We start from the raw sequence: 25,648 nt of genomic DNA, 5'->3' as shown, positions 1-25,648 counted from the left end.
GAACAAGCACACGGCAACACAAGAAGGGGAGAGAGGCTTGGAGCATCTTCCCTGGGTGACCCCCATAGGGACTCAAAGTCGGGGTTACCCCAAACCACCAAGGGCTAAGGAAGGCGAGTTTGTAGTCACCCTCATACAGTCAGCCGGAAGGATACCTGGTTCCCACCTGGTTCATCCCAGCTACGCCCGGGTTACTCACCCTGCCACCTGAAGTGAGTAAAAACCCTGAAAGACACTCTGCCTGTGTGTGGTCATTCTGCGACTTGTGGTACTACAGCTTTACAAAGGGCCCTGGGGCTTGCCTCACTCTCAGGAGGCTACTACACCCGACTGCACCCACCATCAGCCCCAGGTGCCTCCTAATCTGCAGTGGCGGTCCCCTCTGACCGCAAATCTGAGAGTGGCGTCACGATCAAAACTGAAGATTCCCTACCTGTGACCAGCACCAGCTACGTGGAGTCCCTGAAGGTATGCACTGATACAACACCTGCGGGGCTTCACATCTGGCGTCACGAACAGGATAAGGACTAGACCTGTTCAGACAGGTGACCATGTGCCTGGGCGGTCCGCTTGAAAAATTGGAAGCGCCGCCATATTGCCACCATGAAAAGCGCGCTGAAAAACAACAGCAGCCCGCGCTGGAAGAAGTTACCGCCCACGAAGAGGTGTGGCTACCCAGAGATCCCCTGCAGAGTTCTGACCTTGCCAGCTATGAGAGTGGAAGCGTCGAGAGACGGCGGGAAGGAAAGGAAGCCACAAGCCTGCTGCTGGGAGAGGAGCTGCTGAAAGAGGCAGAGCAGAAACTGGACAGCTTGTTACAGGAGGCAGCGAAGAGTCCACTGCTGGGAGACCGTGCAGAAGACGGCGCAGAAGAAATGGCGTCTGACCGCAGGAACCCAGAACCAGGCTCCGCTGCCTGGTGGTACCGAGAGCTGGCCCAGTTTTGCAACCGGCTGGAGACCCGGGTCGTGGAGCAGATTCGGGAGGAACGGATGGAACTGCAGGAGATGACCGCGGCGGTTCGGGCCTATGAAGGGAGAGCTGCGCGCCGGGTGTCAGGCGGGACGGCGACGACGCAGACCCCAGTGCTACCAACAACGGGTGAGTCGAATGATGCCCCGGCCCGCGCAAGTGCCCCGACCCCTGCTGCCACGTCCGCGGTCCCTGAAGAGGCGTCCGGTGCGGCGACGCTGAAGCAGGCCGCAGCCACGCCAGGTGCGGCCCTCCAAGCCCCAGCGGCTGCAGCGATGCCCTGCTCGGCCCACCAAGCCCCAGCGGCTGCAGCGATGCCCTGCTCGGCCCACCAAGACCCAGTCCCTGCAGCGATGCCCTGCCCGGCCCGCCAGGACCAGGCCGCCGCCATCCTGGGCGCGGCCCGCCAAGACCAGGCCGCCGCCATACAGGGCGCGGCCCGCCAAGCCCAGACTGCTGCAGCGACGTCCAGCCCAGCCTGCACAGAGCCCCCTGCAACAGCGACACTGATCCAGGCCGCCGCCATGCCAGGCGCGGCCCGCCAAGACCAGGCCGCCGCCATCCCGGGCGCGGCCCGCCAAGACCAGGCCGCCGCCATACAGGGCGCGGCCCGCCAAGACCAGGCCGCCGCCATGCCAGGCGCGGCCCGCCAAGGAAAGGCTACCTCAGCATTTACCCCGGCCTGTAAGGCCAGAGCAGACACCGCTCCCCGGTCCACAGAGGTTCCTGATAGGCAGCCCACGGTGGGTGAAGACCCTGCATATTGGCAGATGAGGGCTGACCTGGAGGCCAAATTCCCACAATGGTTGGTGAGCCAGTACATACCCCCTCCGCATACCCCAAAGAGTCTCCTGCTAACTCCTGCAGCAGCTACACCAAGGAGTCCCTCACCTGGGCCGGCTGAAGAGCATCCATCCCCGGCACTGCCACAGCTGGAGTGCCAGGAAGAACTAAGGGGGAGAGGAGGCCAGGAAGCAGAAGGGTTGACTCCGACTCCAGTGTCACCAGTAGCAGATGTGTATTCAGAGCCGGAAATGCTGCCATACGCCCGCTGGGACGAGGAGGACCTGACCCCCTCTGCAGAAGAAGAGCTGCCTAAGAGCTTCACCTGGGAGCCCACAGGCATGGATCCAGCCCGCAAGACACGGCGCAGAAGAACACAGTTTGCTCCAGCACCACAGTCTCCTGAACAGAGAGCAGTCACCGCCAGAGACCTAAAGGAGAAGCGTTTGTTGAGAGAGTCCAAAGCCCAGGCTAGAGGACCCCTGTGTTATGGCGTAGTGGAAGATTTCAACTTGAAAAGTGGTTATGGCTTCATTGTAGCACCAGGAATAAAAGAAGGGATATTTGTAAACCGCAGAGATGTGAACGCTCATCTGCCAAGAGGACACCCTTGCAGAAATCTAAAGATGGGAGATTCCGTTCAGTTCACCCTGCATCAAGGCGAAAGAGGATTGTATGCTTTGGGCGTAACGCTATGTCCCAACAAACCTTATAGCCATCCCCTGCAACAAGAAAGACAAGAAAGACAAGAAAGACAAGAAAGACAAGAAAGACAAGATAGAGATAAAGAACCAGATGTAGAAACAGATGAAGACCAAGAACGGAAATATAAAGATCCTACAGATGAAGACAGAGACAAAGAGCAAGAAAGTCACAGGTGCCAGTGCCCAACGTGCCCTCGCCCTAGTGAAAAAGAGGAGTAAAAAGTAAAGTAAAGTACAGAAAAGAAGTACAGAAGTTAAAGTTTTGAAAGTTTTGTTTTGCAACGTTCAAGTTCAAGAAATGTACCCACAAAAACTATTGTGAGAAACAAACTTAAGGCTATGAACTTGCTATAGCCACAAACTCTCGCAGTGTAAATAGTTACACCAGTGGCACCACCACCAGGGCCAGCCTGTTTAGGGGCTTGGCTCGTCTGCAACCAGGGGGGCCCGTCCGTAGAAAAGGGCCTTGGCTCACCTGCGACCAGAGAGCACGCCTGTTTATGGGGCCTTGGCTCACCACCACAAAGAGGGTACCTGGCCAGCACCAACTGTGGAGGCCGCCTCTGCATCCTGCCGGAAGAGGCTGACGGCGCGGATCCACCAGGCCAGGTATACCCTGAAACCACCAGCCCATGAAAGCCGCCTCTACATCCTGCCAGAAGTGGCTGAAGTCGCGGCCAACGGGAGAGGAAGATTGGAGGAAAGGTCTGGGGAAACGGATGGCCCAGACCTGGTTACCAACAGGACCGGTGACCTGCCTCCTGAGAGGGTTTTGGGTGGGTTAACGGACTTGTGGGTGGAGGGTGGTGATGTCTGATACCTGGTGGTTTTAAAAATGTTTTACATGTTTTAATGTTTTATGCATTTTAAAATGTTGTCTTGCAGCCCGAGGACGTGCTGGTGATAACTAAGGGGGAATGTGGCGCCCCTGACCTGGTCAGGCACCACTGAGTACTGCACCCATGCTGGGGACAGTACAATACAGGTAATCCAGAAGGCTGACCGGGGTGTGGAACACAGGCGCATAGTGATCAGGTCTCACACATGTACCCATGAGAGGACCCCTGGGGATCCCAGGAGGGGGCAAAGCCTATACCTCCACTGGAATAGTGGCAGGGGGTTAAAAAGCCTCCATCTCCTCTCAAGGGGTGTGGTGGAGAGTCTGGTTGCTAGGTGGCGTAGGCAAGAACAGGAGAGGAGGAGCAGTGAGTCAGTTAGAGCAGAGAACTCCAGAGGGCTCAGTGAGGAGCAGACCTGTGGGGCTGATGCTGTCTAACAGCGCCCGCGCAGTGGCTACAGACGGGGGAGAACGGTCAACTAGGAGTGCTGCCCGAAAGCCAGCTTCAGCTAGAGAGTGCACGGAGTGGGAAGTAAGGAGACTTCTAGAGAGCACCAGGCCCAACCGGGCGGCAGATCCCGAAGCGAGGATAGATTCACCTTTCCCTGCTAAACCTGCCGGTGTGGGGCTCTTAAAGCCCACACCACAACACTACAAAAGCCGCAGCCACGTAACCGCAAGATTGGGCCCATAGGTCACAGGAGGCAAGAGGCTGGAGTGGCCTGGCCCGGGGAACAAGCACACGGCAACACAAGAAGGGGAGAGAGGCTTGGAGCATCTTCCCTGGGTGACCCCCATAGGGACTCAAAGTCGGGGTTACCCCAAACCACCAAGGGCTAAGGAAGGCGAGTTTGTAGTCACCCTCATACAGTCAGCCGGAAGGATACCTGGTTCCCACCTGGTTCATCCCAGCTACGCCCGGGTTACTCACCCTGCCACCTGAAGTGAGTAAAAACCCTGAAAGACACTCTGCCTGTGTGTGGTCATTCTGCGACTTGTGGTACTACAGCTTTACAAAGGGCCCTGGGGCTTGCCTCACTCTCAGGAGGCTACTACACCCGACTGCACCCACCATCAGCCCCAGGTGCCTCCTAATCTGCAGTGGCGGTCCCCTCTGACCGCAAATCTGAGAGTGGCGTCACGATCAAAACTGAAGATTCCCTACCTGTGACCAGCACCAGCTACGTGGAGTCCCTGAAGGTATGCACTGATACAACACCTGCGGGGCTTCACATTACTAGAAAGTCCTGAAGTATTGTCCTAGCCTAGGGACCGGGACCCCGTTTGTGACTAATCCCTTCACTTTGAGTTACTGTCTGTGAAACGTGACTATAAGGGTGTCTGTCACACTTCCCCTAAGTCACTGGGATTCTTTCTTTCATCTCCCCAGAGATGTGTGATAGGGTTGAGAGTGTATTAATGACATTTATTCACTGTGAATACAAAATGCTTATTTACTATTCATTGTATGCATTGTTACTGACCAGCCACAAGAGGCCGCTGTTTTGCATCTGCCTTTGACTGTTTGGTTACTATAGCAACAGCTCAACTGACTTTGGCTGTGGACTTGGAGACCTGAGGAGGTGCTGTGTGTGAGCTGAAGGGAAAGCGAGAGGTGTGCATAACAGAAAGGAGCCGCCGCAGAAACACTTAAGTAAATTGTGAGAAGACTCGTGTTAGAGTTTAGTAAGGAGGACCGTGACGCGTGTGAGCAGCATCCTGTGCCGGAGATCACAATTCTTCAGTTGCTGGCTATACTGGTCACCGTGCGAGGATCTTCAGGTCTCTGTTTATGACAGCTGGACACCACAGTACCCGTGTACGGTAAGCTGGGTCCAGGACTGCGTGCACGCAACACTTTGTTTTGGTACCAAAACACATATCTGTTCTGCTTAGGCCGACTATATACACAGTAAGGGCTCATGCGCACATTGCGTACTCACATGCATTTACGCTGCGTATTGCACTGCAGCGTAAATGCATGCGTCCTGCATCCCCTGCACAATCTATGAAGATTGTGCATGAGACATGTGCACGATGCTTTTATGAACGCAGCGATTTGGGTGCTAAAATTTTGACCCAAATCCGTGCGTTCATAAAAGTAGCATGTCAATTATTCCGTGTGCTATGGATGCAGCTCCCACTCTGTCTATGCTGGGGGCAGCAGCCGGAGCGCATGAAATCGGCTTTTTTTTAACAAGAAAACTGCATTTATTTTGCAGTCTTTCTGCAGCGATTTGACGCACACATGTGCTGTCAACTCGCTGCAGAATATTCTGCAGTTACGTGCGCATGAGCCCTAAGACTTGCTGGCTCTGCTGTGTCAGTTTGTCAGTTACATTTAAAACCTTAAAGGGCCAGCGCCACATGTTTGCATTGACTGTTGCTTTAGAAGGTTTCCAGGACTGTTGCTGAGCTTTGTGGTTTGCCTTCCCACTTTTACCATCTGCCTTATATGTGAGGCTTCAGCAATTAAGAGTATTCAGGGGGGTAATGGGTTTTGTTTATGTTTAGGTAGATAAGTTGTAAGCTCTTGTGGTGCGCCACTGGTAGGTCGTGTTCGCACGCACACACACACACACACACACACACACAATTACTCCTGCTACCCAGAGGGATTCTCAGGTAATAGGCGACTGTTTAGACAGTCCCTTGGTTAGGCAAAGGTTGGTGAGAAGGCGGCATAAATCGCCATTACGGGTGGCGCAGGACAGGGGTGTAGGCTTTTGGCCTTGTAAATATATTGTTCTATTCTTTCTGTTTTATGCATGTTTTTTTGTTTTGGTAAAGTAAAACAATCATTTATCAATCCAACTGCCTAGAGTCCTTTTCCTGGTGTGTGGTTTTGCTGTATACTGGGGAGTCCACCCTGTACAAGACTTACATTTTTGGCGTAGTCGTCAGGATACAGCAATTGCCATGGACGGGAACGGAGAGGCACTAGTACCATACTATGAAGAAAAAGACATGGATCGCACATCCCAAAAATACAATGATCTAAAGCTGCTAGGCAAAAAATTAAATAGAACATGAGGTTCTTTTGTTACCATTCTGATCAGATTGTATTAAGCCCACTGCCACGTCACGGCAAACCTCTTGAGTGGGTCCCTAACCTGACCTTTTTGTGCGGCACTGTGCACTGACCACCGCCGCAGCGACAAAGCGCCAGCAGGGCGGGCGACCTGGCGCCTCACAGCACCCATGCTGCAAGGCAAAGCCCCCAAGGCTCCAGGCCGCGCCGCCCCACCGACACCACACCACCACAACAGCAGCCACCACACAGTGAGAGGAGCTGTACACTCACCTCCCACTGGCTCCCATATGTGGACTGGGAGCAAAAAGAAGGCTGACCCCTCTTGCAGTCTCCTGCTGATTAAAATCACCTGTGCCAAATGGGGAGAGTGCAGATCGAAGCAAAAAAAAGAGGGGGATAGAATGATATATACCATACTATGAAGAAAAAGACATGGATCGCACATCCCAAAAATACAATGATCTAAAGCCGCTAGGCAAAAAATTAAATAGAACATGAGGTTCTTTTGTTACCATTCTGATCAGATTGTATTAAGCCCACTGCCACGTCACGGCAAACCTCTTGAGTGGGTCCCTAACCTGACCTTTTTGTGCGGCACTGTGCACTGACCACCGCCGCAGCGACAAAGCGCCAGCAGGGCGGGCGACCTGGCGCCTCACAGCACCCATGATGCAAGGCAAAGCCCCCAAAGCTCCAGGCCGCGCCGCCCCACTGACACCACACCTCCACAACAGCAGCCACCACACAGCACCAGCACACAGTGAGAGGAGCTGTACACTCACGCTGCGGCGGTGGTCAGTGCACAGTGCCGCACAAAAAGGTCAGGTTAGGGACCCACTCAAGAGGTTTGCCGTGACGTGGCAGTGGGCTTAATACAATCTGATCAGAATGGTAACAAAAGAACCTCATGTTCTATTTAATTTTTTGCCTAGCGGCTTTAGATCATTGTATTTTTGGGATGTGCGATCCATGTCTTTTTCTTCATAGTATGGTATATATCATTCTATCCCCCTCTTTTTTTTTGCTTGGATCTGCACTCTCCCCATTTGGCATAGGTGATTTTAATCAGCAGGAGACTGCAAGAGGGGTCAGCCTTCTTTTTGCTCCCAGTCCACATATGGGAGCCAGTGGGAGGTGAGTGTACAGCTCCTCTCACTGTGTGCTGGTGCTGTGTGGTGGCTGCTGTTGTGGTGGTGTGGTGTCAGTGGGGCGGCGCGGCCTGGAGCCTTGGGGGCTTTGCCTTGCAGCATGGGTGCTGTGAGGCGCCAGGTCGCCCGCCCTGCTGGCGCTTTGTCGCTGCGGCGGTGGTCAGTGCACAGTGCCGCACAAAAAGGTCAGGTTAGGGACCCACTCAAGAGGTTTGCCGTGACGTGGCAGTGGGCTTAATACAATCTGATCAGAATGGTAACAAAAGAACCTCATGTTCTATTTAATTTTTTGCCTAGCGGCTTTAGATCATTGTATTTTTGGGATGTGCGATCCATGTCTTTTTCTTCATAGTATGGTATATATCATTCTATCCCCCTCTTTTTTTTGCTTGGATCTGCACTCTCCCCATTTGGCACAGGTGATTTTAATCATCAGGAGACTGCAAGAGGGGTCAGCCTTCTTTTTGCTCCCAGTCCACATATGGGAGCCAGTGGGAGGTGAGTGTACAGCTCTTCTCACTGTGTGCTGGTGCTGTGTGGTGGCTGCTGTTGTGGTGGTGTGGTGTCAGTGGGGCGGCGCGGCCTGGAGCCTTGGGGGCTTTGCCTTGCAGCATGGGTGCTGTGAGGCGCCAGGTCGCCCGCCCTGCTGGCGCTTTGTCGCTGCGGCGGTGGTCAGTGCACAGTGCCGCACAAAAAGGTCAGGTTAGGGACCCACTCAAGAGGTTTGCCGTGACGTGGCAGTGGGCTTAATACAATCTGATCAGAATGGTAACAAAAGAACCTCATGTTCTATTTAATTTTTTGCCTAGCGGCTTTAGATCATTGTATTTTTGGGATGTGCGATCCATGTCTTTTTCTTCATAGTATGGTATATATCATTCTATCCCCCTCTTTTTTTTGCTTGGATCTGCACTCTCCCCATTTGGCACAGGTGATTTTAATCAGCAGGAGACTGCAAGAGGGGTCAGCCTTCTTTTTGCTCCCAGTCCACATATGGGAGCCAGTGGGAGGTGAGTGTACAGCTCCTCTCACTGTGTGCTGGTGCTGTGTGGTGGCTGCTGTTGTGGTGGTGTGGTGTCAGTGGTGCGGCGCGGCCTGGAGCCTTGGGGGCTTTGCCTTGCAGCATGGGTGCGGTGAGGCGCCAGGTCGCCCGGCCTGCTGGCGCTTTGTCGCTGCGGCGGTGGTCAGTGCACAGTGCCGCACAAAAAGGTCAGGTTAGGGACCCACTCAAGAGGTTTGCCGTGACGTGGCAGTGGGCTTAATACAATCTGATCAGAATGGTAACAAAAGAACCTCATGTTCTATTTAATTTTTTGCCTAGCAGCTTTAGATCATTGTATTTTTGGGATGTGCGATCCATGTCTTTTTCTTCATAGTATGAGAGGCACTAGTAGTCCCGCCCCACGTGCCAGATCATCCGACGCCCCCGGTATTAGCTCAGATAGGGTACCTTCCAGCGGGGACTTTGTTCCCTCCCTTGGTTAGGTTTGATGGTAGCGACATCAGCCTTCAGGATTGGATGGAGAGGGTTCGGAGTGTAGTTAAGATGTGCAACTTGACTTCGGAGTTACAGGCAGAAGTAGCTCTGAATGCCCTAGAGGGTGATACCCGACAGACACTGATGGTCCGCCCTGAATCCGAGAGAGATACCATAGAGAATGTGTTTACTCTGCTGGAGAGGGTCCATGGGACCCGTGTGCAAGTGGCACAGCTGCGGAGTGGATTCTTCAATCGGTCACAGCGTGAAGGAGAAACACTTATGCGGTATGCGAACGCCTTGCAAGAAGTAATGCAGGAGATCTGGAGACATGACTCAGCGGGCATGAGCGCCTTTCAGGAGCTGGACAAGATCCTAAGGGACCAGTTCATTGCTGGGATAGCTAATAAGTCTTTACAGGATAAGCTCCGAGAGATGACACTCTACTCTGACATTTGATGACAGCTATATAGCAGCTTTAGAACGGGAGGAGGAGTCAACTCCTGTGATCAAGAAGTGGGTGAGCAGCGCCCATATTGCAGAGGGTCAAAAAGGATCAGGAGAGGCGGCTGTCCTGAGGGATGCGATCCAGACTTTAACAGAACAAATGCAAGAACTCCAACTGAAGGTAGCTCAGGTGAGGCACCGACCACTTCACTCACCTCCAATGGCTCTGTGCCCCCAAGTCTCTATGGCAAAACCGGCTAGGAGACGGAATCCCACGAGGTACGATATATTGGGACCCCAACCCCGCCGTGGGCCCCAATGCTGGCGCTGTCAACAATTTGGCCATATCGCCAGAGACTGCACAGATGGGGACGAGTCGGCGTTAAACTACCGGCCGCTGCAGTTGTTGGGCATCCTGTGGCGGTACATCAAGTCAAGCCCAGTGTATGAGGAACACGAACTGTATGCCAGAAGCCCTGTAATAGAAGCGTAGATCTCTACGCTCTGTGTATGCTCTTCTGTCTCCTGAGCTGAGCTCTTCTAAATAATCATTTGAGGAATTAGTGGGGGTCTCAGGACCAAGATCCACATCGATCTGTTCAGAATAGACCCAAAACATAAAAAAAATCCCCTCCAGAGGAGACTACCAGGCATGTTGCCAGGTAGTCCAGCATATTCATGAGTTCTCTATAACTGCTAAATCTGCAGCAAGAAAACATTGATTTTATCAAAATGGCAGCAAACATCTCGGTAAGTGACACATCGCTAGAATCAGGATCTCTGTCTGTACATTATGCTGCTCTCAGATGGGGTAGCAAAATCTTGATGACAGATTCCCTTCAATGATGAAGATCCTATCTATTGATGGGCTGACTCACAGAAAACCGGGACCAGTGGGTCTCACCGGGTTAAATAAAACCTCATTTCCGGCCCGGGATTGATCTGTATATTGGACGTCAGTCCCCATATAAGTCTATGGGGACCAGAATCCAGTGATTAAAAATGGTGGTAGAAGGGATAGGGGGATAGGAGCAAGCGGGCTGTACTTACAGAGTCTCCAATGAGGCAGTAACTGCTCCCGCGGCTGCTCATTCACATTTGGGGCCACTCATTACCTTCATTGCATATGCATTGCTTTCCCCACCCACTGGCGTCTGTGATTGGTTGCAGTCAGACGCGCCCCCACCCTGAGTGGCAGCTTGTCAGCTGACTGCTTCCAATCACAGACACTACGTGCGTCTATTGTGGTATAAAAATAAATAAAATATTTGGCATAGGGTCCCCCCATATTATGATATCTAGCACAGATAAAACCTACGCCTACAGGCTGCACCCCCAGCCGTTCGCTTATCTTTGTATGAAAATAAGAGGAAGCATATGCAGATTTTTTTGTTTTAATTATTTTAATAATTTGAAAAAACAGCATGCGGTCCCTCCAATTTTGATACCCAGCCATGATAAAACCCGACAGCTGAGGGCTGGTATTTTCAGGCTGGGGAGACCCATGTATATTGGCCCCTCCCAGCCTAAAAATAGCAGCCTGCAGCCGCCCAAAATTGTCTCATCCCACTGCTTTACCTGGCACTTCCCGATTGACCTGGTGCGGTGGCAATCGGGGTAATAAGGGGTTAGTGGCAGCTCACAGCTGCCACTAAGCCCTAGAGTAGTAATGGGAGGCATCCATGAGACCCCCCCATCACTAATCTGTAAGTGAAAAGAAACACAAACACCGAAAAAATACTTTACTTGAAATAAAAGATAAGGTCCCACGATGATCCTGGCTCTGCTACATTACTGAAGCCTAATTGCGTGATTATGGTACATGACCGCTCACTGTGGACTTCAGGCAAAGACTGAGCAGCGATCAGCAGTGACATCACTCAGGTAAGTTGAGGCCATTGCCCTCCACTTGTGACCACAGGAGACCTCAATGAACTCAGTGACCCCCACTTCAGGTGAAGTCACTGAGTTTAATGAAGTCACCTGAGGTCAAGTGATCTGCAGTCATAGGTGGAGAGCCGTGTGAACCTCCAACTGTGCCCGTAACTTACCTGAGTAACATCACCGCTGATTGCTGCTCAGTCTCTGCCTGAAGTCCCCAGCGGGAGGACGTGTACAATGATCGCGCTCTCTGACTTCAGATGTAGCAGAGCTGGAATCATCGTGGGACCTGGTGTGAATTACGTTGGACCTGCAGGGGTGTTTTGGGGCTTAATAAATTGGTGAAAGAGGGTGCTGTTCTGTCTTTCATATCAGATAAAGGATTTATTTAGAGTTTGTGTTTATTTCTTTTCACTTACAGATTAGTAATGAGGGGAGGTCTCATAGATGCCTTCCATCACCAATCTAGGGCTTAGTGGCAGCTGTGAGCTGCGATTAACCCCTTATCACCCCGGTTGCCACTGCACCAGAGCAATCTGAAAGAGCCGGGTAAATTGCTGGTATGGTTGCATCTAATGGGTGTGGCAATCTTTGGAGGCTGCAGGCTGCTATTTTTAAGCTGGGGGGGCAATAACCATGGGTTTCCCCAGCCTGAGAAAATCAGCCCCCATCTGTCGGGCTTTATCATGGCTGGGTATCAAAACTGATAGGGTGTTTTGCTAATATTTTTAGCACTAAGGTTCAGATACGGCTTTAAAGAAGGCAATTAAGTAATTTTATTATAAAGGTTAATATGAAATACAAACTTAAAGGAAAAGTATGATATTGCGTACACTTTTGTATATTGAACATACAAAGGTTAAGTACAGTTAAATACTTACATCACCAAGGAGTTTTGGACATCATCTGCCTGGAGGTCAGAGAAGCATGACATAGACAGAGGACTCCTGGACATCACTGACCGGACGTCTCACGGTGCAGCAAACACGAGCTTGTCTGTGCTATATTTCATCTGATCTTATAGAGGCTTGAACAATAATTACAAACCTTAAAGTTAATGTGTTGTAGTCTTATTGATCCATGCCCTTTGATGGCCAGTCATTGGGCATAGATGAATCAGAGATACACCACACATCAGACAATGGGGTAATAAACCCACAGACATTCAAATCTCCCAAGAATACACATCAGGTATTTGAGCTAGGTAAATGGATATATTGTCTGTCTGTGTATATAGCAAACCCATAAAACATCAGATTGTTGAACTAAAGTAAATCATAAGGATTCTCCTACAATGGTATATTGTCTGCCTTAAAATTCAAGACAAACACACAGAAACCCTTAAGGATACACAAGATTTTGTAACCATGAACCATTGTCTGTCTGATTAAACAATATGTTATCGTATAACATAATGTATAAACTCAAAAAATAGCCATTTTTATATTTGCAATACATAGGGGAATGCCCACTGTTTTTTGTTTGCCACATGCGGTTCCTCGTATTTTGATACACAGTCAAGATAAGTGTATGGCTGGGGGCTGCAGCTGTATGCTTTATCTGTACTGGGTATCATAATATGGAGGGATCCTACGCCATTTTTTTCAATTTATTTATTTTTACTGGACGATAGTGACCCACAGAGAGCGTCTGTGATTGGAAGCGTCACACACACTGTCACTCAGTGTGGAGGCGCATCTAACTACATCCAATCACAGATGCTGGTGGGCAGGGAAAACATTGCATATGCAATGAAGGTAATGAGTGGCTCTGGAAGTAAATGAGCTGCTGTGGTAGCAGTTACAGCAGTGCTGGAGACTGGTAAGTATGAAGCGTGCTTGCTTTATTACTTTTTTTTTATTTTCCCTTTATTTTTTTAATTACTCGAGTACCGGATCTGGATCAATGCCTGGAATTCCCTGGGTATTCCGGGCCCAGGTCTGGACTTTTACAGTCCGGGTTCGCCTATCACTAATGATGACCTTTTTGAGACCAGTATAAAATTGCAGTCAATCACACGATGTGACCTCCACCTTATCTTCATGGAGCCCTTCTCTGAAAAGGAAACAATCAGCTGATTACTGCCAGCCCAGCACCTGTCACAAACACAATATTTTTTAGACTCATTGGAAAACCATAATAAATCATTATAAGGTGATCTTTATCTACAGCCCTTAATCCTGACATAAAGACATCAGCTGCACTCACTGTAAAAAATAAATCTGTATAAGGCTGCTTTTACACATCCGGGTTGAGCTCTGCGGCTCAATCCGGCTGTGAAACCTATGCAACGGATGCGGTGAAAACACCGCATCCTTTGCATAAGTTTTTCCCATGCGGCCCGTCCGGTTTTTGCCGCTTGCGGCATGCTACTGAGCATGCGCAGTGGCAAAAACCGCATGCGGCGGCCGGATGCGGTTTTTGCCGCATCGCGGCGCATCCGGCCGCCATAGGCATGCATTGAAAAATGTGCCGCGGCGCGCTGCGGTTTTTTTTTGCCGCACGAAAAAAACGTGCCAGGCAACGTTCCATCCGGCCGCCGCATCGGCTAAATCTGCCGCATGCGGCAAAAAACGGATGGAACGCAAGGCCTTGCGGCAGAATTCGGCACTAATTAAAGTCTATGCAGAAAAAACGCAACCGGCAGAATAAAAAACCGGTTGCGATTTTCCTGCAAAGTGCCGGATTGTGCCGCATTGCAGAAACCGGAGGTGTGAAAGCAGCCTAAAGCCCACTTTACACGTTGCAATTAGTTGTACAATCGCATTTGCGATGTGACACGCCCAGGTTGCATACGGGATCTTATGAGATTGCACGTTGGTCGTTCATTTGCTGTCACACGAGCGTTAGTAGTCTATGTTAAATTGGTCAATTTTGTGTGCGATCCTTTAGATCATGTGTTCTGTGACGTATGCATTGGGCACCTTTTTTTTTTTTTTATTTATTGACTTGCCAAGCGTGTGTAATGTGTAGGGATGTGTTTTTACTATGTCATCTGCCATTCAGCTCTGCTACATGGCCGCTAACAGCAGACACAGACAGCCAGCAGCCCTCTCTCATATACTCACCAATCCCCGATCCCCGGCACTGCACGGCGTTCACACTGCTCCGGCGGCTTTTACTGTTTTGAAAAAGCCGGCCGCCCATTAAACAATTTCGTATTCCCTGCTTTCCCCGCCCACCGGCGCCTATGATTGGTTACAGGGCAAATCGGGAAGAGTCGGGTACAGTCCCAGAACTGTCGCATATAATGTATGCGGCAATTCTGGGCGGCTGTTGGCTGATATTGTTAGGATGGGGGGCTCCCCATAACGTGGAGCTCCCCATCCTGAGAATACCAGCCTTCAGCCGTATGGCTTTATCTGGCTGGTTTTAAAATTGGGGGGAACCGCACGCCGTTTTTTTTAATTATTTAATTATTTATTTCACTACACAGTATAGACACGCCCACCGGCTGCTGTGATTGGGTGCAGTGTGACACCTGTCACTCAGCGTGGGGGCGTATCTGACTGTAACCAATCATAGGCGCCGGTGGGCGGGGAAAGCAGGGAATACGAGATTGTTTAATGGGCGGCCGGCTTTTTCAAAACAGTAAAAGCCGCCGGAGCAGTGTGAACGCCGTGCAGCGCCGGGGATCGGTGAGTATATGAGAGAGGGGGATAGACTGACATGGACAGAGAGTGAGGGACAGAGATAGTGACCGACTGACAGAGATTAGTGAATGACAGACATTGTGAGGCGCTTCAGAACGCAGCTTTTCAGCTGCGCTCTGAAGCAGACCTTTTTTAAGCTGCGGTGCAGAGCGCACACCTGCGCACATAGCATCAGACACCAAAATCGTATGAGGGATGTCACACGTTACAATTCACTAGGTTCGTGCAACAAAACGCTCAATTCTAGAGAATGATACGATGTATTTGCGATCAACGGTTTTGCGTTCAATCCTGATTGCACGTAGCTGTCACACGCAGATACCTCACAAACGATGCCGGATGTGCGTCACTTACAACTTGACCCCAACGACGGATTGTGAGATATATTGAAGCGTGTGTAGCGGGCTTTAGGCTACTTTCACACATCAGTTTTTTGGATCACTGACAATCCGTTTTATGACTGATGCGACGCAGATTGTGGTAAAACTGATGTGAATGATCCTGTAAAAAAACGGATCCTTTGTGCCATCATTTTTTCATGCGAAAGGTTAGTTGCTATTGAAAACCTAAGGGGGATTGAGGAGAGCGAGAGAGACATATCAAAAACAGAACCAATGGATTCGTCATTTGACGGATTGCGACAGAATCCTACACCATAGACAACCATTATACCTCTTGACGGATTGCAACGGAATCCTGCGCAGTGCGTCATTTTGACGTTCGGAAAAACGTTACATTCTGCGTTGCTTCTGCCCGACGGTCAGTCATTCCATGACTGATCAGTCGCGCAATGGATGCAACACAGGGCCATCAATCGCAATCCGTCGTTAATACAAGTCTATAGAAAAACGGAATCTTGCAAAATATTTTGCAGGATTAAGTTTTCTCTCAAAGCGACGGATTGTGACTGAGGGAAAGTGACAGAAATGTGAAAGTAGCCTAAGTTTCTTCAGCTTCAAACTAATTATGGACACCTTAAATTTTTTATTTCTGGAGAAGGCTAAAATGCACCTTGTTTTTACTGATTGTCCTGGAATTTCTGGACGGTTGGCAACTGAGAACACAGCCCGCATCAAAGTGAGTAGTGAGTCCACCAGATCTGCCCCCACCAGCGTATCCTGGTAGCCATCAATGTCCATATCATGCCATACAAGCAGGACAAGGACTTGTGAGAAGCAAAACGGTGAAGGGAATAGGGTGATGGCCCCAAGCAGTGTGGGAATGGTGGCACCATAGAGGGGGGTGAGGGGGTGTCTAAAACCTGCTTTACACGGTACGATCTATGCAATTTCACGAGCGATCGTACCCGCCCACGTTGTTTGTGTGTCACAGGCAATTAGTTGCCCGTGGCGCACAAAGTCGTTAACCCCCATCACACGTACTTACCTGCTGTGCGACGTCACTGTGGGCGCCGAACATCCTCTTCCTGAAGGGGGAGGGACTTTCGGCAACACAGCGACGTCACACAGCGGCCAGCCAATAGAAGCGGAGGGGCGGAGATGAGTGGGACGTAAACATCCCGCCCACCTCCTTCCTTCCGCATTGCCGGCGGGTGCTGCGGGACGGAGGTAAGCTGCTGTTCATCGTTCCCGGGGTGTCACACGGAGCGGCGTGTGCTACCCCAGGAACAATGAGCAACCGGCGCCATTTTAATTAAACGAGATTATGAAACTGCGCGACGAGTACACGACTCTCGATTTGTGAGCGATACTGCGTCGCTCGGAGGCGTCACACAGCCCAACGTCGCAAGCGATGCCGGATGTGCGTCACAAAAACCGTGACCCCGACGATCTATCGCACGATAGATCGTCATTCGTCTCGTGTAAAGCACCCTTAAGAATAAGGGACAGGTGATCCATCTACATTCAGTGACTCCTATGTTACTTGTCGTTTGTAAAACTTGCACTTGTCAGTATATGTACGAGTAAATCCACGGCAGTTGCCCCTAGCAACCGACCACATCATTTATTATACTGTACTAGAAAACGAAAGCTTGGCCCTAATTTGTCCATTGGGAATCTGAGCACATTCTGCTTCCAGTTATAGAGGAACCTTCGGGAGTAACCCTAGTACAGCGGCCCATCTGAGCACTGGCAGCTGCAGGACTAGCGCGGCTGCACTGTGTACTACTGATCATCACACACAGTATCACACAGCACTGGCTGCTCCTGCTCTTCCGCTTCCGGTGTCCGCAGCTGTCACGTGACGGACTGTATACAGCAGCTGCTGAGCCATGGAGGAGCCGTCATCCCGGCACCTGGTGCTGAAGAACAGGAGGACGACGCTGGAGCGGGTGGAGAAGTTCATCTCCGAGCTGTACTTCACCGACTGCAACCTGCGGGGGAGGTGAGCGGCGGGTACAGAGCAGAGCCAGCAGTGCCCCCCGATCTACGAGCAGTGCCCCCCAATCTACGAGCAGTGCCCCCCGATCTACGAGCAGTGCCCCCCGATCTACGAGCAGTGCCCCCCGATCTACGAGCAGTGCCCCCCGATCTACGAGCAGTGCCCCCCGATCTACGAGCAGTGCTCCCCGATCTACGAGCAGTGCCCCCCCCCCCCTCCGAGCTATGGGGCTTAAAGGGACAGTCCTTACTATTTACTTTCAAGGAATTGTCTGATTATGTAAAAAAAAAAAAAAAAAAAAAAAAAAGCATAAAATAATAACATAACCATTAGTTAATTAAAGGGATATTCCACCATTATTTGACCCTGTGTTTTTTCCCCAAACTTTTCATCAGTGTTTCTTCTCCTATCCCTCTCACCTGCTCTTCTCCTGTCCGCATGTATTGGTCACTGAGCCTTTGCTGGCAACACTTCCTGCCTTTTATCACTTTTATATATGATGGAAAATAAAAGCATTTTAATTTTTGGATTTTCCTCCTATTCTCCACTTCTTCCTGCCTCTTTGGACGTAATGATAAGAGCATGTCCTCTTCTTCTGACATCAGTTGAAGGGCCTGGTGCTCCGAAGCCTCCACAGGGTCCATAGAGACCGGTCTGAGCTTGGGGCTTCAGTGATCCACATCGGGAATTAGCAAATACTGTATGTAATGTCCATCGGAAACATGACCGCTGCAGCCAATCATTGGCCACAGTGCTCATGGACTTTACATGCAGGCATCATTCCAGATACCGTTGATTGACAACAAAATGGACATGATATCACCTGAGGCAGGGGACCCCAAATTAAGATACCATTGCAAAATTTTCAGTTTTTCTGATTTTTCTCTTTATAGGTATATTTTTGAGTAAAATGTAAATTGTTACTTTATTTTATAAGTCTCTGAATTTCCAAGCAATAAATGTTGTATTTATTTTCTGAAAATGAGAAATGCTCAAAATAACAAAACAATGCTTTGCCCTCAGACCTCAAATAAAATGCAAAGAAAACAAGTTCATAATCATTTAGGAACAGCAATACTAATATTTTACCCCAGAAAGAGTTCAGAAATCAATGTGTTGTGGAATAACCAGAGTTGCTTTCGCCCTCTGCCGGTCTGTAGCTTTGTTGTCCCCAATGTCTGCTGCTTGTCCTTGTTGTAATGGACTGCAGTCTAAGGCTATGTGCGCACTAGAAATGTGAATTTTCTCAAGAAAATTTGTTGAGAAACTTCTGGGAGTGGAAGATTTCCGCACCTGCGGAAAAATCCGCGGCAAAAACGCATGCGGATTTACCGCGGATTTACCACGGATTTACCGCAGGTTGCTCCCTGCGGTTTTGCAATAAATAATATAGATAATCGATAGACAGATAATGGATAGAGTGAAAGATGGATAGATGAATAGATAGGCCCGTTTCACACGTCAGTGATTCTGGGACGTTTGTGCTTTTTTTTAAACGTACCAGAATCACGGACATACGCAGACCCATTATAATGAATGGGTCTGCTCACACGTCAGTGATTTTTCATTGCACGTGTCACCGTGCGACGTTCCCGCATGTGCGTGATTGCCGCACGGAGATATGTCCATTTTTTTCTGGCATCACTGATGTCCCACGGACCACGCAGTGGTGTGGTCCGTGAAACACGTGCCAGAAAAAAACGTGCTTTTAAAATAAAAAACATTTTTACTCAACCGGCTTCAGCGGCGCTCTCTGCAGCCCGTGCAGCTTGTTGCTTCTGAGCCGGCTGATTACTGTCGCGCATATTCATGATGCACGACACAGCCGACCCGGAAGCAGCTGCTGCGGGGGTCAGCGCCGGCCGGATGCTGCACCGCGGGAGCGATCAGCACCATGGAGAGCGGGAGCGCGCACAGGTGAGTTGGTTTCTAAGTGCAATCACGGGCCACAGAGAATGGAGCCCGGATTGCACTTAGACAACCCACGTGTGCCGTAATTCACGGCACACGCAGGGACATGTGCATGTTTTACACGCCAGTGAAAAACGTCAGTGTTTTTCACTGATGTGTGAAACGGGCCATAGATAGATAGATAGATAGATAGATGAGAAAGACCTATAGAATGTCCCACCTCCCTGCATTTTCTAAGCTGGCACCCTTTAGTGACTTTCATGTGGCACTAAAGAGTGCTTAGCCTTGTATTTAGCCATAAAATAAATAAATAATTAAAAAAAAAACGACGTGAGGTCCCCCCATCTTTTGTAGCCAGCTAGGGTAAAGCAGTCGGCTGCAGCCTGCAAACCACAGCTGACAGCTTCACCTTGGCTGGTAATCCAAAATAGAGGGCACCCCACGCTGTTATTTTACATTAAATAAATAATTTAAAACAAAAAACGTGGGGTCCCCCCCCAAATTGGATCACCAGCCAAGGTAAAGCGGACAGCTGTGGTCTGGTATTCTCAGACTAGGGAGGTCCACTGTTATTGGACACTCCCCAGCCTAAAAATAGCAGGCTGCAGCCGCCCCAGAAGTGGCGCATCCATTAGACGTGCCAATCCTGGCGCTTCGCCCCAACTCATCCCATTGCCCTGGTGCGGTGGCAAACGGGGTAATATATGGGGTTGATGCCAGATGTGAAATGTCACCTGGCATCAAGCCCTGGGGTTGGTGAGGTCAGGCGTCTATCAGATACCCGACATCACCAACCCAGTCAGTAAGAAATAAAAAATAGACAACAAAAAAAGTTTTATTTGAAAAAACACTCCCCAAAACATTCCCTCTTTAACCAATTTATTGAAAAGAACAATCAATTCCACGTCCGGCGTAATCCAATAAGGGGGGGGGGCACGGCGATCCATACCATAGTCACTGTCCCAGTCAATGAAGAACAGAATGTTCCCCATTGGCTGGGAGAGCAATGCAGTGACCTGAGCTAACATCAATAGGTCAGCCCAGGTCACTGCAGGGGATGCCGAGCGCTGCCATCAGGAGCATAGATGAGATCATTACCTTCTGTGATCATCTCCCAGTCTCGGGCCGCTCGCGAGATGGGCATAGACAGCAGTGACAGCGCTGACGTCAGGAGGCAGGAGATCGTCACAGCAGGTAATGATCTCACCTCCTGACAGCAGCGATCGTCATCCCCGCGGCTGCCAGCACTGCAGGGTGTCAGTGTCTGCCTGCGCTGCCGCGTGACAAGCTGCTGACACTGCGGGCAGACACTGACACCCTGCAGTGCAGTGTCAGTGTCTGCCTGTGTCAGTGTCTGCCTGCGCTGCAGCGTGACAGGCTGCTAACACTGCGGGCAGACACTGACACCCTGCAGTGCAGGCAGCCACGAGGCCGGAGCAGGACACAGACTGCACGGGACAGACCTGGAGGTCGCACGGAAGCGCTTCTGTGCGGCGTCCAGGGAGTGTGACGTCTGTGTTTACTCTGCTCCGCTTCCTCTTCCTGGCATAATGACATCGCTTCCTGCAAAACCGCAGGCAGCGATGAGCATTACCGCAGGTAAATCGCGGCTATACCGGGGGTATACCGCACATCATTTGCTACCTGCGGTATACCCCCGGAATTTCGCGATTACATTACAGTGAATGGAGTGAAATTCCGGGGGTATTCCGCAGGTACCTGCGGAAAATAATGGACATGCTCATTTTCTCAAGAACGTTTCTCGAGAAAATTTTCTCAAGGAAATTTCTTGAGAAAAATCCGCACAGTGCGCACAGCTATTTTTTTTTCTCATAGGATTTGCTGGGAAATGTCTGCACAAAGATTGCAGACATTTCTTCAGCGCTCTATTGGGAGACCCAGACGATTGGGGTATAGCTACTGCCCTCCGGAGGCCACACAAAGCACTACACTAAAAAGTGCAAGGCCCCTCCCCTTCTGGCTATACCCCCCCGTGGTATCACGGGTACTCCAGTTTTCAAGCTTTGTGCGAAGGAGGTCAGACATTCCATGCATAGCTCCACAGATTTTAGTCAGCAGTAGCTGCTGACTATTTCGGATGGAAGAAAAGAGGGCCCATATAGGGTTCCCAGCATGCTCCCTTCTCACCCGTAGATGGTGTTGTAAGGTTGAGGTACCTATTGCTGGTACAGGGGCTGGAGCCCCACATGCTGTTTTCCTTCCACATCCCCTTGTAGGGCTCTGTGGAAGTGGGATCCTGCCGGCCTCAAAGCTCTGACGCCGGGCTCCATCCACAGACCCATAGCACCTGGTGGATGCCGAGCAGGAGTACCATCAGGGACAAGGCCCTGCATCATACAGGTACTCTGTGTCCCCGGCAGGCACAGACACACTCCGGGCTGGCTGGGTGTTGTAGTGCGCCGGGGACCGTAACGCTAGAGCTAGTGTTCCTACAGTTTAACTGGGGGACTTTTTTCTGTGTTGTGGGAACGCAGCGCCGACCCCCGCTGGACCGGCGGCGCTGCTGTGACTTTTAGTTCGCCGGGGACACGCCGACCGCGCTTTTACGGCGGTGGCGTTTATAAATCTAGTCCCCGGCTTTTGCGGCCTAGGACGCCGGCAGCTCCGATTCGTTCCCGCCCCCACCCTGTCAATCAGGGTAGGGGAGAGACGCTGTTTCACGGCAGCGACGAGGGCTGGAGCCTGATTTACATGCTCCAGCCCTCTCACTAGGCACAGAGGGAAGCAGGCTTCCCGCTCTTAGTCAGGAACGCCCAGGGCCCGCCCCCCCTCCTCTCTCAGGACGCCGGCAGCCATTACATGCATGTCTGGCTGGAGGAAGGACGCAAGGCTCTGGGAGACCTGGACTAGGGGGCTTTGGAGATCACACACCCGCTCTTAAGCGGGCGGTAAGCGGCTTTTCAGCTGGCCCCTCTAGTGCCTCAGTGTGTATTAGTGTACTGTGTCACTGGACATATATATATTTCCTTATTGCTTGCACTGTGAGGTCGCTTCCTGGCTGTATACCCAGATCGCTCTGAGGAGGCAGCAACATGTCATCCACAAAACGCAAGGCTGCCAAGGCTAGGGCTGTGTACACTGCGTGTGCTGCATGTGGGGCTGCTCTACCAGCAGGCTCCAAGGACCCCCATTGTGTGCAATGCTCAGATCCGGTGCTGCTTCGCCAGCCGGAGTCAGGAGAGATAGTGACCCAGGCTGAGACGCCTGTAAGTCCTGCCCCGGTGTCAGGGACAGACTTTGCAGTTTTTGCTGATAATATGTCTGTGACTATGGCAAAAATCCTTGAAACTTTGCAATCCATGCCTGGGGCTCAGTCTATGGACACGGCGAGGTCTCTGTCCTCTAATCCCCCTCAGTTGGATTTAATCCAGACTGCAAGGGGGTCCCCGGCTTCACAGGCTGAGTATTATGACTCAGATGATAGCCCCAGCCACCCTAAGCGGGCTCGCTGGGAAAGACCCTCAACGTCATCACACTGCTCAGGGTCTCAGCGCAATCAGTCGCTCTGTGATGCGTCTGATGAGAGTGATCAGGAGTCTTATCCTGGAACCCCTCTCAATCTGGATACCCCGGATGGGGACGCCATGGTAAACGAGCTTATCTCAGCCATCAATAGACTGTTGGATATTTCTCCCCCAGCCCCTTCTGCAGAGGAGGCAGCTGCAGAGCAGGAGAAGTTTCGTTTTCTCTATCCCAAGCGTAAATTAAGTGCTTTCTTGGATCACTCTGACTTCAGAGAGTCAATCCAGAAACACGACGCTCATCCAGAAAGGCGTTTCTCTAAACGTTCTAAGGATACACGTTTTCCTTTCCCCCCTGATGTGGTCAAGCGCTGGACCCAGTGTCCAAAAGTTGACCCCCCGATTTCCAAACTTGCAGCTAGATCCATAGTTGCAGTGGAGGATGGCGCTTCACTTAAGGATGCCAATGACAGACAGATGGACCTCTGGTTAAAATCTGTCTATGAAGCTATCGGCGCGTCGTTTGCTCCAGCATTCGCAGCCGTATGGGCACTCCAAGCTATTTCAGCAGGGTTAGCAAAAGTGGATGCTATCTTACATCCAGCGGTGCCGCAAGTGGCGTCCCTTACCTCGCAGATGTCCGCGTTTGCGTCTTACGCTATCAATGCGGTCCTAGAATCTACCAGCCGCACCTCAATGGCGTCCGCCAATTCGGTAGTTTTGCGCAGAGCCTTGTGGTTAAAGGACTGGAAAGCAGATGCTGGTTCCAAAAAATGTTTAACCAGCCTGCCTTTATCTAGAGATAGACTGTTTGGCGAGCCATTGGCTGACATCATTAAACAGTCCAAGGGTAAAGACTCTTCTTTGCCCCAGCCCAGATCAAGCAAACCTCAGCAGAAAAAATGGCAGCAGAGGTTTCAGTCCTTTCGAGGTTCGGGCAAGACACAATTCTCCTCGTCCAAAGGGACTCAGAGGACACAAAGAAGCTCAGATTCCTGGCGGGCTCACGCGCGCCCCAAGAAAGCAAATGGAGGAACCGCTTCCAAAGCGGCTACCTCATGACTTCCAGCTCCCCCCCTCCGCATCTCCGGTCGGGGGCAGGCTCTCCCGCTTTTCCGACATTTGGATGTCACAGGTCAAAGACCGGTGGGTGACAGACATTTTGTCTCGCGGGTACAGAATCGAGTTCAGTTCTCGTCCTCCAGCTCGGTTCTTCAGAACCTCCCCACATCCAGACCGAGCAGATGCCCTGCTGCAGGCGGTGGACTCCCTAAGAGCGGAAGGAGTAGTGGTTCCTGTACCGCCTCAGGAACAAGGGAGAGGGTTTTACTCCAATCTCTTTGTGGTTCCAAAAAAGGACGGCTCGTTCCGTCCTGTTCTGGATCTAAAGCTGCTCAACAAACATGTGCACGCCAGGCGGTTCCGGATGGAAACCCTCCGCTCTGTCGTGGCCTCAATGTCTCAAGGAGACTTCCTTGCCTCAATAGACATCAAAGATGCTTATCTCCACGTGCCAATTGCTACAGAACATCAACGTTTTCTACGTTTTGTGATAGGAAACGAACATCTTCAGTTCGTAGCTCTGCCATTCGGTCTGGCGACAGCCCCACGGGTTTTCACCAAGGTCATGGCGGCAGTGGTAGCGGTCTTGCACTCTCAGGGACACTCGGTGATCCCTTACCTAGACGATCTACTTGTCAAGGCACCCTCTCAAGAGGCATGCCAACTCAGTCTACATGCTACACTGGAGACTCTACAGACGTTCGGATGGATCATCAACTTTCCAAAGTCGAATCTGTCTCCGACACAGTCACTAACGTATCTTGGCATGGAGTTCCATACTCGAGCAGCGAGAGTGAAGCTTCCGCTGAACAAGCAGCGGTCACTACAGACAGGGGTGCAATCCCTCCTTCAGGGCCAGTCGCACCCCTTACGGCGCCTCATGCACTTCCTCGGGAAGATGGTGGCAGCCATGGAAGCAGTTCCCTTTGCGCAGTTTCATCTGCGTCCACTTCAATGGGACATTCTCCGCCAATGGGACGGGAAGTCAACGTCCCTGGACAGGAAAGTCTCTCTTTCCCAGACGGCCAAGGACTCTCTACAATGGTGGCTCCTTCCCACCTCATTGTCTCAGGGAAGATCCTTCCTGCCCCCATCCTGGGCAGTGGTCACGACAGATGCGAGTCTGTCAGGGTGGGGAGCAGTGTTTCTCCACCACAGGGCTCAGGGGACGTGGACTCCGCAGGAGTCCACCCTTCAGATCAATGTTCTGGAAATCAGAGCAGTGTATCTTGCCCTACTAGCCTTCCAGCAGTGGCTGGAAGGAAGGCAGATCCGAATTCAGTCGGACAACTCCACAGCGGTGGCATACATCAACCACCAAGGGGGGACACGCAGTCGGCAAGCCTTCCAGGAAGTCCGGCGGATTCTGATGTGGGTGGAAGCCACGGCCTCCACCATATCCGCAGTTCACATCCCCGGCGTAGAAAACTGGGAAGCAGACTTCCTCAGTCGCCAGGGCATGGACGCAGGGGAATGGTCCCTTCACCTGGACGTGTTTCAGGAAATCTGTCGCCGATGGGGAGTGCCGGACGTCGACCTAATGGCGTCCCGGCACAACAACAAGGTCCCGGCATTCATGGCGAGGTCGCGCGATCAAAGAGCTCTGGCGGCAGACGCATTGGTTCAAGATTGGTCGCAGTTCCGGCTCCCATACGTCTTTCCACCTCTGGCACTCTTGCCCAGAGTGTTACGCAAGATCAGATCCGATTGCAGCCGCGTCATACTCGTCGCCCCAGACTGGCCGAGGAGATCGTGGTATCCGGATCTGTGGCATCTCACGGTCGGTCGACCGTGGTCACTGCCAGACCGACCAGACTTACTGTCCCAAGGGCCGTTTTTCCATCAGAATTCTGCGGCCCTGAACCTGACTGTGTGGCCATTGAGTCCTGGATCCTAGCGTCTGCAGGATTATC

At 51.2% G+C, this 25,648-nt stretch overlaps 1 protein-coding gene across 2 annotated transcripts in view; it reads left to right on the top strand.

Moving 5' to 3' along the window:
- The first annotated feature begins 4,946 nt into the window (after nucleotides 1-4,946).
- MAN2C1 (mannosidase alpha class 2C member 1) overlaps nucleotides 4,947-25,648 on the top strand; it is a 217,636-nt gene continuing 196,934 nt past the window's right edge. The window contains exon 1 of one of the 2 annotated variants that reach the window (XM_075345663.1): nucleotides 4,947-5,121. In XM_075345663.1, the coding sequence (XP_075201778.1) occupies nucleotides 5,090-5,121 (32 nt within the window). In that variant the 5' untranslated portion in view covers nucleotides 4,947-5,089. Of the gene's footprint in view, nucleotides 5,122-17,134; nucleotides 17,284-25,648 lie in introns of those variants that run through there. The other variant, XM_075345662.1, reaches the window with a different exon arrangement.

This window comes from Anomaloglossus baeobatrachus, chromosome 4 (genome assembly GCF_048569485.1).
Source record: "Anomaloglossus baeobatrachus isolate aAnoBae1 chromosome 4, aAnoBae1.hap1, whole genome shotgun sequence".
Taxonomy (NCBI): domain Eukaryota; kingdom Metazoa; phylum Chordata; class Amphibia; order Anura; family Aromobatidae; genus Anomaloglossus; species Anomaloglossus baeobatrachus.
This window is presented reverse-complemented; position numbering and strand designations above follow the sequence as displayed.